The 14,163-nt window shown below is 39.5% G+C and overlaps 1 protein-coding gene across 4 annotated transcripts in view; it reads left to right on the plus strand.

Annotated features, from left to right (window-relative positions):
- PAK3 (p21 (RAC1) activated kinase 3) overlaps window positions 1-13,571 on the plus strand; it is a 127,788-nt gene extending 114,217 nt beyond the window's left edge. For all 4 annotated transcript variants that reach the window (XM_061137883.1, XM_061137881.1, XM_061137880.1 and 1 more), the window contains 2 exons: window positions 3,115-3,252; window positions 6,688-13,571. In XM_061137883.1, the coding sequence (XP_060993866.1) occupies window positions 3,115-3,252; window positions 6,688-6,777 (228 nt within the window). In that variant the 3' untranslated portion in view covers window positions 6,778-13,571. The remainder of the gene's footprint in view (window positions 1-3,114; window positions 3,253-6,687) is intronic.
- Window positions 13,572-14,163: the final 592 nt, after the last annotated feature.

Here is a 14,163-nt window from a genome sequence, read left to right on the forward strand (position 1 = left end):
TTGTGCCTAGTTTGATTTTCTTCAATCTTTCTTCAGCTAAGATTTGACTTTGCTAGGAAAATCCTTTTTGCTCTGATCGTTGTATTGCCCACAGCTGGTTTTGTCTCTCATTAGCAGGGCAGTGAGTAGCAGTTTTCTTTTTAACAAAGATAGGGCCCGGTTTACACGCAAGTTCATTTTAAAGTTAATTATTTGGAACGCTGAGTGCGTTTTCCCATAGAAGCGGCATTATGCCTAGTGAGTAAGTTCTCAGGCCAGTCCACAAAGGCCAGTTCCGCCGTAATATAACTGAAAGTGTGGATTTCTGCAATGGAAATTAGTTGGAAATATGTACTGTTGCAATTAAAATGAAAACAATAGCTGAAAAAGAAATTGTCTGGGTTTTTGTTTCCCTCAAGGGGTGGTACTGCATGAAAAGCAGGTTTAATCCTAGGAGGACAAAGAGAAATAGCTGAGAACTTTTGTGTAAACTGAATGGCACAGCTTTTTAGATTTTATTTTTAAAATAGTATTTTGGAGGATTTTTTAAAATAAAGCAGTCACATTCATTGTAGAAAATTCGGAAAATTGAAAAAATGTTTTCAAAGATTACATCATTAATAATCCTGCCACCCAGGAGGAACCATTTTTCACATGTTGGAGTATTTCCTATCAATCTTTTTCTTAGTACATGAATTGAAGAGAGGTGAGAAAGACTTGAGTAGAGGTGTATATATATACTTGTGAGGAGCAGTATTATTTGGAGTAGAATGTATTGAGCTAAGAAAGGTGAGACGAAAAGTGAGAAAATCAAACAGTATGGCATGTACACAGACTTAGGGAGAATAGAAAGGGAGAAAAGAGATGTGTTTGTTTAGGATTGGGTTTGGCTACAGAACAGAAAAAAAGCAAGCAAAGGGTGCAGAGGTTGGCAGAAATTGTGCCCAGCTGAAATAAGAATGTTTTAGGAGGAGGCAGCAAATGTCATTTGCAGTAACAATTTTCTTTTAATAACAGAACAAAGATGGCTTGTGAGGACAGGTGCTCTGAGCATTAATCATTAAACCCATTGCTTAATGGGGTGGAATAAACCAGTTCTCAAAGTGTGGTCCTAAAACCAGCAGTTTCAGCATCAACAGGATGCTTGTTAGAATGCTAATTCTCAGACCCCTCTCCAGATTGATCTGTTTTTAACAAGCCCCTCTAGGTGATTCCGATACATGCTATAGGTTGATAGCCACTGGATGAAATGGCCATTCCTAACCCTTTCTAAAGTACATCTGTGGAGGTTTCTGGAATGGAGGAGAGATGTTCTCACCAGCTGATGAAAACAGGCCTGGGAAAAGACTTTGATAGAAATGTTTTTGATAATAATATTCAGAGCCATGGTGGGAAAAGGGGATGATAATTTGCTGCAAAGTCCAAGCCAGTTCAAGAGGGAGCGTGTCTTCATAATAGTTAGGAGTCTGGTTGCATAGGCAGGCATAACCCTGGTGGTGATACCCGCAGGAAAACTCCTGTGTATCCTTCAAGACCCTAATCAAATGTCAGGCTCCTCTGTGAAGTGTTCTCTGAGCTATGGTGTCAATGGCTTCATCCTTGTATTGACTTGGCACTTGCAACGTTCCTCTGATTGGCTCTTGTCTCACTGCATGGTGGGTATATGTAAGTCTCTCTTCTTCACTAAACTGTATGACCTTTGAAAGTGGGACATTCCATTATTCATCTTTGAATCTCCAGTGTCTAATACGATTCCTGATATGTACTTAATACTCTAGAATAATTTGCTTAGAGGAGGCATGAGGAATGGCCAGCTTTTTATGGCTGTCAGGAGCTCAGAAGCCTTTGAAAGATGAGTTTACTTTTGTGAATTAGCCATGGTCTTGAGTCCAGCTGTGTGCCTTGAAAGTTAGGGCCCTTGATTCTGTCAGCACACCATGAGTTGATCTCTCTCAGTGACCTCAACTAAGATCTCAGAGATATATTAGCAACTTAGTATGTTACAGTGGGCTTCCCTAGTAGCTCAGGCAGTAAAGAATCTGCCTGCAATGCTGGAGATGTGGGTTGGATCCCTAGGTTAGGAAGATTCCCCTGGAGAAGGAAATGGCAACCCACTCCAGTATTCTTGCCTGGAGAATTCCATGGACAGAGGAGAATGGCTGGCTACAGTCCGTGGTGTCGCAAAGAGTCGGACATGACTGAATGACTCTCTCTCTCTCCAACACACACACACACAACTTACAGTAGGATACAGGATTACTAATGTCAGCTTTTCTTATATTTTCTATTATAGCTAGACTTTCATGGGAAACCTAATTAAAATCTATAGGGGTACATCTACTCCAGGGGATCTTCCTGACCCAGAGATAGAACTCAAGTCTCCTATGTCTCCTGCATTGCAAGTAGATTCTTTACCCACCAAGCCATCTGGGAAGCCCCTGTTCATCCCTGGTCTACTCACAAATATTCTCCAATCAAGACAAACAGTTAGTAAACTACAGTCACCTTTGCAACTGTGCCTTCCAGAGGTTATACTTATATCAATGTGTTCAGATGTGTGTGTGTGTTTCCCTAACTCTGTGGTCAGATTCCCAGGCAGTTCCTTGGTTTCATTTCCTAGGTGGTTAATGACAAATTCATTTTATATGGATTTTACTGGCTTCCCTGGTGGCTCAGATGGTAAAGAATCTACCTGCAATGCAGGAGACCCAGGTTTGATCCCTGGGTCAGGATGATCCCCTGGAGAAGGAAATGGCAACCCACTCCAGTATTCTTGCCTGGAGAATCCCATGGACAGAGGAGCCTGATGGGCTACAGTCCATGGGGTGGCAAAAGAGTCAGACATGACTGAGAGATTAACATTTTCACTTTATTGGTTTAGCTCTCAGAGGACAGCCTTATAACCTTATTTCTAAACTGTTGAGGGTAGGGCACCTCACTGTTCCTCAGTTACTGCCAAGAGTAATCATCTCTCAGTGTTACAGAAACTTTGCAGTGTATGCCAACATCATTCTCTAAAATGGAGTTTTTAAGACCCAAGGTAAAAATCAGAAGAAACTGGATGTGTGTCTTCTGTGTCAACTCACGATCCTAATATGTATGTGCTGAATAGATTTTTCTGATTTTTTTCTACAGGCATTATATCTGATAGCCACTAACGGAACTCCAGAGCTGCAGAATCCTGAGAGACTGTCTGCTGTATTCCGCGACTTTTTAAATCGCTGTCTTGAGATGGATGTGGATAGGCGAGGATCCGCCAAGGAGCTTTTGCAGGTGAAAATTAAATAGGACAGTTACAAACCGAGAGTCATTATATTGAGCTTTTCCACCTCGATGTGTGACAGTCAGAGAACTCTGTTGAGAGATGCCTAGTTCGAGTTAGGCGCTAACCATTTGATTTGAGATCACAGGCACAGAAATATAGGCATGCATCTAACATGTAATGGATTGGCATGTGGCCTTTCTTCTGAGAAGTTGGCAGTTTAAACTAGAACTCTCTTTTGTTCTTCCTGGAGTCTTATTTTGCAAGGGGAAAAAACAATGTGAACCTCTGGTGTTGCTGTTTTGTTCTAAACTTTGCTTGTGCCCCTGGATGTTGTACGCAGGTGCTCTTGGCCGGAGGTAATTCTCTACATAACTATGCAATTATTTCCATGGCATTTGCTACTCTAATGCTTTACTGGTCAAAGCCCCTTTGCTTGTGATGCCAAATGGCAGGCACCTGCTTGTCTGGGTGAGTACCATCCAGTGGTGAGTGCCTCTGTAACCATTTGTCCTTTTCATGGCTCTCAGGGATTCGTATATATGATGATAATTAGTACCTACTTGATACCAAATTTTTTACACATTTTATCTCATTAATTCTTACAACACTCTAAGATGGGTGTTATTAATCCCTGTTATGGATGTAGAAATTAAAGCTCACACAAGTTTTGAATGCCAGAACTTGAATTTGAGCCCTGGATTGTCTTTCTTCCACACAAACCAATTTAGAGGGGAAAAAAGCATTTACATTGATAAAGCAATGCATGCCCAGGATCACTGCTGGGGATGGTCCCTCGGGGAAGAAAATAAAGATCTGTAATAGCCAAGCCAAGAAAAGTGACTACTTGTCCTCCCTGACTTTGAACACATAATCCAGTTAAACAAAAGGCATAATATTTGGTCGTGCAGAGTGTGATTAACGATGGACTCAGTCTGTTCTCAGCCAAACAACAAAAAAAGTTCCTATTGCTTCTGAACTCCTTCCAGAGACAGAGAGCCACACTCAGGTGAAAATACCTTACCCCAACCTAAGTCATACCTGGGATAAACCAATTTGGAGGAACTGGGAAAGCTACACTTTCTCTTTTCTGCTACCTGTGAGCATTTCACAGGCTGTCATGAGGCCTGAAAATGTCCTATCTGAAATAGCCCTTTACTAGTCCTCCCATTATTCCAGCCTCAAATTATAGATGAAAAATTGGAACTTTTGAGTACATCATTTCCATGTCTTTTCACGCCTCTTACCACCCCACATACACATCCTGTACACATTCCTATCATGTCTCTTTCAAGGATAAGTGAAAATACAGTTTCACTTAAGGTAGCTATACAGTTATATATGTAATTAAATCAATTATCTAGTTAATTCCTTACTCGACAATACTTTTATCTGAACCAGTCAGGTTACTGATGCAAAATGATATTTTGAGAAGATTGAAGAGTGTGTTTGTTGCATCTTTTGATTTTATACATGTAAGCTATGATCTGCGTATTACTTTAAGTCCATATTACTCCATTCTTTGGCTCTAGTCCATTTTAGAGGTTGGAAAACAGAGACTTACATGTCATTCACACCACTGGAAGACTTGAGAAAAGACACAGATAAATGGATTTTTATAGAGCAACTTCTATTTGCAAGGTTTAAGTGCACTGGGTGATACAAATCTCTTAAAGGCATGATTCCTACTCTTTAGAAGTTCACAGTCTCCTTGGGAATATGAAAAAAAAACAAGATTGTTCAGAGACTCAGTGGAACCAAGTGGTCATTTAAACAGTGAATGTCATAATTGATTAGAGATATGTGTCTGTGGCCTATAGCATTCAGAAGATGTGAAAGGGAAAGAGTTTGACTGGGCCTTGAAAGACAGATCAGTCTTAGATAGTTTAAGGGGGAAAGGGGAAGGAATTTCAGATGGAAGGATTATCACCTGATCAAAGGCATGTAGGCAAGGTTCAAAGGAACAGAAAATAGATAGTGTGGCTGAAGTAGAGTTCAAGTCAGGACAGCTGCAGGTGGCAGGACTGTAGAGAGCCTTGAACACCAGGCTAAAGCATAGGGGATGTAGGTAATGGGGAAACACTGAAGTCATCTGAGGGACACACATGATAGAAGCTTTGTTCAGGAAGATGAAGCTGGTGGTCTGCAATAAGAATTAGCAACAGAAACAAATGGAGGCAGGAAGATGGGGGGGGGGAGGTTATTCTTATAATTCAGGATTAAGTTGATTAGGCCTAGGCAAAGCAAGAGATCATTGTAAAAGGTACTGAAAAGGCAGCATTTGGTAACTGATTGCATGTAAAACATAAGAAGAACACAAAAGTGACTTCAGAATATCAAACCAATGGTAGCATTCAGCAAAAGCAGAAGTGATAGAGGATAATAATACACTGACTAACATTGATTGGCCTTGATATAGCTTACAAGAAACTGTTGCTTACCTCATTTAACCACTGTGATAAGCAGAGGAGTGGATTGAGCCTAGGTATTCTGACTCCAAAGCCCCTATAGCTTACATCACATAACAGTATCCTGTTTGAGAAACTTCATAGTATAAAAAACTATATATTTTAAAAAAATCATTTATTTTTAATTGAAAGGTAATTGCTTTACAATACTATGTTGGTTTCTGCCATACGTCAACCTGATTGAATGTACATTTTTCAATGTTGAGTTCAAGGTGGCAGGAGGACATTCAAAAGGAAATAACCAACAGGCAATTAGAGAAATAGGACCAAAATTCAGGAAAGAGATCAGGTCACACAGTGGATATTTGGGAGTCATCTCCATAAGGCTGATGAGAGCTTGGTTGGAACCATGAAAAGGAATGAACTCTCCAAGAAATTAAATTAGAAAAAGAAGATGATGAGAGTCAAGTTATAGGAGGTGGAAAGAGGACGTGAAACCAGGAAGAAGATAGGGAGGGAGCAGTCAGTGAGCATGCATATAGAAGAGAACTGAGACAGTAAAATGTTACAGGCCCTGAAAGAAAAGAAGGAAGGGACATTCACTTGTATGAAGTACTGCAGAGCAACCAAGAAAGAAATGGCGGAGGCACACTATTGGGTTTAGCGGTTAGGAGGCCATTGGTTTCAGGGTCAAGGTCTCTAGTGGTCAACGGAACACAGTTTTTCAAGCACTGAAGGCTGCTCCAGATAAATTCATCAATTTAAGAAAATCGGAAAGTTAGACTCCCAAACACAGTGAGATTTTACAAGACACCTACTCTGAATTTCTAGCTCTGCCGGTCAGTTTCCCAAAGATTTCATGACACTGAAGGACAAAAACATCTGAAGAACAAAAGCTGGCGCTATATTTTTTTAAATGATGTTTAATTGGATCCACAAAATACAAATTTTAATGAAAAAAAGGCTCCTTGCAAGTGTAAAGTAATATACTTGTTGGAGGAAAGAATTTCAGTAATTCCTCTGTTTTTCCTTTTGCAGCATCCATTTTTAAAATTAGCCAAGCCTCTCTCCAGCCTGACTCCTCTGATTATTGCTGCAAAAGAAGCGATTAAGAACAGCAGCCGCTAGGACTGCCAGCCTTACCCCACACCATCTCCCTCATGAGTAAGACTGAAATAAAACTCCGCTGCAGGAAAGATGGAAGAAAAGACAGTCAAATGGGGTGGGGTTTCTTTAACTTTGAGATGAATAGAAACTTCTTATAAGCCTTTTTCCTACTCCCTCAGATTATGTAATTTATTTGTAAGCCTGAATCGCGGCCCATACAGGGCAGCAATGTTGAAGTGGCCATAAAAAGGTCACTTCCACCGTGAAGCGAAAGAGCCAGTAGTGAATCCCCTCATTTTGTGCATTCACTTTGAAGAAAAAAAAGATTTCTCAAAGATGCACACTCCCTCTCCATAGTGTTGTGTTTGTTTTTAAGTTAGAGAGTAGTCCCTCTTGCATTCAAACCTCCTTCAAAACTCCTTACCCAATGTAATGTTTTTCACTTGCATTGTCATTAGATGTCCAGAAAAAAAGATGTCAAAACTTTTTTTAAGAAAAAGAAACTAAAAAACAAAAAGAAAACAAGCAAACAAACAAACAAAAAAAAACAAAATGAAACAAAACAAACAAAAAAAAAAAACCCAGAGCAAGTACTGTGTGAACATGTGGAAGTCCATGCCCTCATAGAGTTGCAATTTTTATTCTTCTTCTATAGTGGTGGCTTGGTTTGTGTACCTGTTTTTCTGCATTTGTATTGGAAAAGGTTTCTTTTACGACATTTTCCAAAAGCAGAGAGGAATATGTGTGTTCAGGAAGGGCTTTTAAAAACTATCTAAATAAAGTTCAGATGGTGAAATCTTATTACATTTTCATGATGATGCTTAAGTGGTAGTTGATTTGCATTTGTATAAACCTGCTTGCTCATCTTCACAATACCTGCAAAAAGACACACCAAAACTATGGCACTCCAGTTGGGTGAGTCTAGATCTTAAACCTAGGAAATCCTGATTGGAGAGGCCACACTTAAACAAAGATGGGGCTTTCTCTAAGAGCCAAAAGGAAGATAATATAAGCATGAAATACTGAAATCTTCATTGGACAGTAAGTAAACAAAGATATAGATACCTAATTTAATCCTGTTTTGTGCTTGTGGAATGTATGCAACTGTAAAACAGGCACATCAGGAGGAAATAGACCCATTACCCAACATTTGCTGATAATAAAATCTTATTTATCTTCACAATTTATAACAAACATTAAAAAAAGTTTTAAGATATGGAGAACAGAAATATTGGAAGCATTCAACTCTGCAAGAAATGGGAGGTTAGTGAAAACTACATCCCAGTCAACGCTTGGCTCTAAGTACTTGTTGTCATTTCCCCTATGTATCACTAATCTCTGTTTCTGCATATGGTGTGTCCATGCTTAGCCCTTTGGGCTTTTGAATTTCGAAAACATGTATCTAAAGATCTTGATGTTCTCCAGTGAAAAGCCTTTGGCTTTGCAATCATGTATCCCAAGACCTATCAGTCCAGCTGAGTTCCTTTTGTGGCTTGGGCAAGATATGAAAATTTGACTATTATTTCACCATTTATCAATTTATTAGACACTCAACAGTCACCACTTCCTGAATCTTCTGAGAGTAGAAAAATATCTGGAGGGTGTCTGCATAGAAAGGATATGCTTCTCTTTTGAGTGTTATCAGTTTTATAAATTCTGCAGAGTTTTTTCTCTAAGCCTTTGAAAAGCTAGCAGTTTGTGCAGTAGAGGGCTCCTTGATTTGTAGTATGTCAAGAATCTGAATAGAACCTATCTGCATTTAGCAAGAGAGGGAAAGAGATCACTGCCATGGGCCTCTCTCCTTCTCTGCTGAGGCACATCCGTCCATGTAATCATCTGTTCATTCCTTAAAATGAAAGCACTTTCTTTAGAGAGTTTCTGCTATCCAACCATATAGTGCACATGTTTATATTTAGGAGATAACACTCCTGGTGGATTTCCTGTTGTTTCCTTTGACTATGAAACTTGGGAGGGGCTTGACCCCTGCCCCTAGAAAATGTGCACAAGGGCATAAAACAACAAATGTGAAAAGATCAAATGGTAATATTAATTTGAACCATATTATGTTATTCTTCACAAAGACGTGGCTGGGCCTGAAAATGTTAATGCCACACTGTTTTATGTGTGAGAGAGAGTGAGGCCTTAATTTTGATTTCTTTTAAAATTAAGTATTTTTAAATTTTTCATTCATCATACCAGGGAATTCAATGAAACAATAGGTGGGATGCAAATAGAATTCAGTACATTGGTACCTATGCCCTGCCACTGGAGAGAGCCCCAAACCTGGTTGGGAAGCTCAAATTGTCCGTGAGCATCCCTTATATGTCATGAAGGCATTTTTTTGGTGGAAGGACACCTGGAGCAGTGATCCTTCAGATTACTGGAGGCAGAGAAATGGCTGCTCTTTTATGCTTTCAATTCAGCATGTTAACAACAGGGAGTCTTGTACTACTTCACCACATCCTGTTGTACCAAGATTTTATGATAATATATCCCAGTAGGCTTTGCTCTTAAAGACTTATATCTATGTAAATTTTAAAATGAGAACAGCTTCTAAAGACCATTCCCCGTGTTGGAGAGTTATGTATATTTCTAATAAGTATTAGAGAGGAGCTGTTTCTCCTGCCAAAATGATGCTGAAGGATTTACACTTGGTATACCTGACCAAGTTGTACTCCAGATGGTTAATAGTTTATTCCCTTTTCCTGGATTGTTTTTTTTTTTGTAGCTCATCTTGACATTGGTGAGTCTATCCAGATCTTTAAAGTCACTAGCATGCCCTGAGATAAGGAGGGCGCATCATCGAATGTTGATTCCAAAATGTCCTGAGATAGGGATAGGGCAGTGGGAAAGTCAGGGAAGGGTGAGAAGCACAGCAGAGATTATTTATTTAAAAAAGAAAAGAACATTAATGTTGTAGCAAGGATCCAGCACGTTGTCATCATCCCATGAAGATTTTTGGATGACACATCCCCTCAAATCAGTCACCGTGTTGGGTAATGACTTCGTTCTTGCTGATCTCGTCTTTGTGTCATTGTAAATATTTGTGTGTCCGTGTTCCATTTTGGCTACTGGATGGCCAAGTCATGTAAGAAGATTTAACCCAAGTATTTATTCTTTAATTGTGTTATTCAGATTTCTTTCAGGCTTGTGAATTGCTCCCCAATGTTTGATTTTAACCACCTGATCCCCACATCTTTCCCTCCCTTGTGAAGCACATTCCATTGCTAAAAGAAAAAGAAATACGAAATTGCTTCCTTTCGTCTGTAAAACTGTTTGATAGTTTGAGATGTTTGTCTATAAACGATATTTCTCAGCTCAAAGATCATGTAAATAATTCTATTCCTTTGCTCAATGGGTTGTTTATTTCTAATGAGGCTGCCAGTTCTCAGAAAGAATCTATAAAATCACCTTTAAATAACATAAACAGGGATGACAACTATGTAAAAATAAGCGCATATGAACAAAGACTGGGAACACAGACAATTGAAATCAGTTGTGTTGGGATGGTGGGATTATGCAAATTTTTTTCTTGTTAAAATTTTCTTTGATATTGTTATACTATTGCTTTATAATAAATAAACATCAGAAAGGGGACTATAGAAACATAGAAAAGACGCCAGAAGCAGACGCCTTCTGGCCAGAGCCCAGAGCATGCAGGGCACAGGTATTTGTTAATTACAATTATTCCATAGGCTTTATATTTGCCTGGATGCTGCAGTTGGCACACACTCATTATGGCATGTGCTTTCTTCGGGGACTAGTATCTATAAGTTAAAGCTAGGGAGATGTCGCTGTTAGAACTCCAAACACATCCTTCTGCTTTCAAACTGGCTGGCTGCCCCCTCTGCTTTGGTATGGCCTCAAGGTTTCTGTTTTGCTTACTTTAGATTGGAGGGGTCACTTTGGATAGCCCCTTTGACAACATCTGTTTCAGGTACTGCCTTTATGGATCATTTTAGCAGATTTTAGGTTGAATTTTGGAAGAACAGAAGGTTAAAATCCCCAGTTCCCACCATTTCCTTTTCCAACAGGATATACTATCATTCAGGTAGGATTTTATTTTAATGAACAGTAGGCAAGTCCCGCTGATTTCAGTAGAAGTTATGACTTGCACTTAAAAGCTGACTGTGAAAACATTGAGACAAATATTTAGAACAGCCCTGGCCTCTTGGCATTCAATCTCAACTCCTTTGAGCTTTGGCCTGAGATGGTGACCTCTAGGTGCTTTCTGATCTGCGTAATTATAGGTTGTATGCGGTAACTACTGTCATTTTAAAGGAGAAACAGGGAGACCATCTACCCAAAGAGAGGAATTTCCTTGTAACTCACCAAAGAGTTTGCAGGTGAGGACTTTTATGATACGGTAGTGGCCTCAGGTGTTAGTTTCACCAAGAGCAGACCTTTTATCTAGAGAACCCACCTTGGGCCATTCTCAACATATAATCTACTTATGAGAGTCTTAACCCTGACATCCCCAGTTGTATCTCATGGTCCTCTTCTGAGCTACTTGCAGTTAATATTTGGTTAAACAAAGGCATGGCCAGTGATGGCCTACTCCTAGTCTCTGAGCAAGAGGACTGAAATTCAGCATTTGTAAACTGACAGTCTAACAGACCCGAGATTTTGAGTGAACTTAACACACAATTCTGAACATATATTTGCATGTGGATTGGGAAGGAATTAAAGGGGACCCCGGAAATAATGGAACTATTTTTCCTAAGAAAGACTTTTTCATCAAAAATTGGTTTCTGATATGATCTTTCTGGTAGTAAGCTTTTTTCCCATTCCTTTTCTGATCCCATGCTCCAAGTGAATATAAACCCAACTCCTCGTGCATTGAGGATGTCTGTTTAATATCAAGCAATATCTAACTGAATCTGCAAATGTGGGAACTGAGATTATAACTTCCACGTGCACACTTTTGTGTTCAACTAGATGATAATAATGAGGAGCATTTACTGCCACATGATACAGTCACACTTGCAAGATAAACTTATAGAAGCTGTTTAGTGCCATCAGAGTCTCCTTTGGAAGCTGCCGTCAGATGAATGCTATCCCATAATACCAGTAGTGAGGCAGGTACCATGTGCATCTGATTTAGGACCTATGAGGAAATCAACAGCAATTAGAATCAATCAGATGTAGTGAAAGAAGTGCTAACCTAGAAGTAAGAATGGTGGTGGTGGTTTAGTCACCAAGTCATGTCCAACTCTTGGGACCCCGTGGGGTGTAGGCCACCAGGCTCGTCTGTCCATGGGATTTCCCAGGCAAGTATACTGGAGTGGGTTGCCATTTCCTTCTCCAGCAGATCTTCCCAATGCAGGGACTGAACCCGGATCTCCCGCATTGCAGCCAGATTCTTTACCGACTGAGCCACCAGGGAAGCCCAGAAATAAGAATACTTGGATTCTAATGTAGGCTCCGCTCCTAACTTACTGTGTGCCCTTGGGCAAGTCACTTAACCATGTTGTGTCTGTTTCCACATTTATAAAATAAAGGTATTGGACTAGCTCTCCAAGGCTTTCCAAAGCTCTAACATTCTGTGGTACTATAGATTGCTTTGCTAATTCATCCTGCTAAAGTGATGGCAAATATCATATGCTTAAGCCTGGGTCTCTTATGTTGCAGTTAAACAATAGAACTATGTAAGATGATGCCAAAAAAAAAAAATCAAACCTCAAGTAAGTGAAGTGAATAAATACTAGGGAATGTTGATAAAACTTGTGGCAGCCTTCCAATTCCTTCACTGTTGTTTTGTTTTTGATTTAGTGTTCCTTTTCTGTTGAGTGTTCCAATTTTTCTTTTCCATACACTCTGTATGTAAAGTCTGGTTTTCATTAAGCTGTGGCCAGTATTTGCTACTAGAACAGAAATACACTGTCACACTTGCTAGAATAGAACTATACTTCGGCCTCTCCTTTCCTGTGAAGCAGTGTTGGGCTTTATAGAGTTTACTTCCAAAATGGCACAAGATGGCAGAACCCATGTCATGGCTGGGACTACTGAGTGGGCCTAAACATTTTCAGGTTGCAGAGAGATAAAGGAAAAAGTGATTACGTGCTATTAGCACTAAGGAGTGTTGACAAATCCACTTGGGAACCAAAGACAGCTTTTCTGATGACAGCTCCCACAGGGATTGGCCAATTGGATGAGTATGATACTAGAAAGAGGATCAACTTGTAGTTAGTGGACAGTCCCATTGCACTGCCTACAGCAGTGCCAACTAGCCCTAAGTGTGAAATTCAAGTTCAGTGTGTGTGCTCGTGTGTGGTGTGCTTTATGGACCCGCATATACTATATTCATTAGTGATAATAAGACCTTTCACAGAATTCTGTAACCACTAGTGGGTTGAGTTTTAAATCTCAGTACATCAGCAAGGAAGAGACAGATCACAGGGTAGTTAGTGATGTGTACTGGGATTATACTCATAATATCCAGACAAAACAAGTTAAGGAGGATCTGTGTTTTCATTATCAGAGTTGTATCTCATTTGGCTGTGCTTTACTTTTGTTAAAATGTGTTATCTGTAAACCCATGTGTAGTGAAATTCTTCTGTAACTGAATTAAAGGTATTTATGGTCTTTGTTTGATTTTTTAAGTAAATTATTTCTTTTGTAAACCTGCTGATGGTATGGTTCCATCCTTCTGACCTCAGCATCTGCTCTTTTTAAGGACTTTTGTTTATGATATTGTTACTTTAAATTGTGGTTGAAGCAATAGAAAATTGAAATATGGATTGTGCATGACTGTGTCTTGAGTGTAAAAATAATGCAGTTTGAAACTTGGACCTAAAGTATTGCAAATAAAAATGACAAACATCACTGAGCTGGTGCTTCTCTCTTCTGTCACCCTTCAACCCACGCCCTTGGCATTGGCCATTTACCCCATTCACAGGTTAGAGGGTAGCATTCTCTCAAAGGAATCAAGGCAAGGAAACATCCAATCTTGTAAGCAATATAGGAAATGTCCTGCAGATCCTGCCACTGGATAACTCAGGCCCAGAATCTCCATTGGGTTTTTACATAGAAGAACTCAAAGAGACAAATCTGTATACTCGATGCAGGGCAAAAGGTAGATGAAGGAAAACTGCCAAAAGAAAGCATATGTAGTAATTTGTTTCTTTTTCTCATCTTTCTGCTTGGAAAATTCGGAACAAGTACATCTGCATAATGTTTAGTTTTTATCTTCTATCTAGAATCAAGGGCCACAAATCACAGGAGATTCCAAAGCCGTGTCACTGAGAACATTCATTCTTTCATTCACTCTTTCATTCATAAAAGGTTTATTGAGCTCTTGCTATATGTCAGGCACTGTGTACTTTTCTGAGAAAGATAACGTTTATATTAAAAACCAACTCCAAGAGTGACTAAATGACAGTAAAGTTCATTGAAAGCTGCTAAGTG

Source organism: Dama dama, chromosome X (assembly GCF_033118175.1).
Source record: "Dama dama isolate Ldn47 chromosome X, ASM3311817v1, whole genome shotgun sequence".
Taxonomy (NCBI): Eukaryota; Metazoa; Chordata; class Mammalia; order Artiodactyla; family Cervidae; genus Dama; species Dama dama.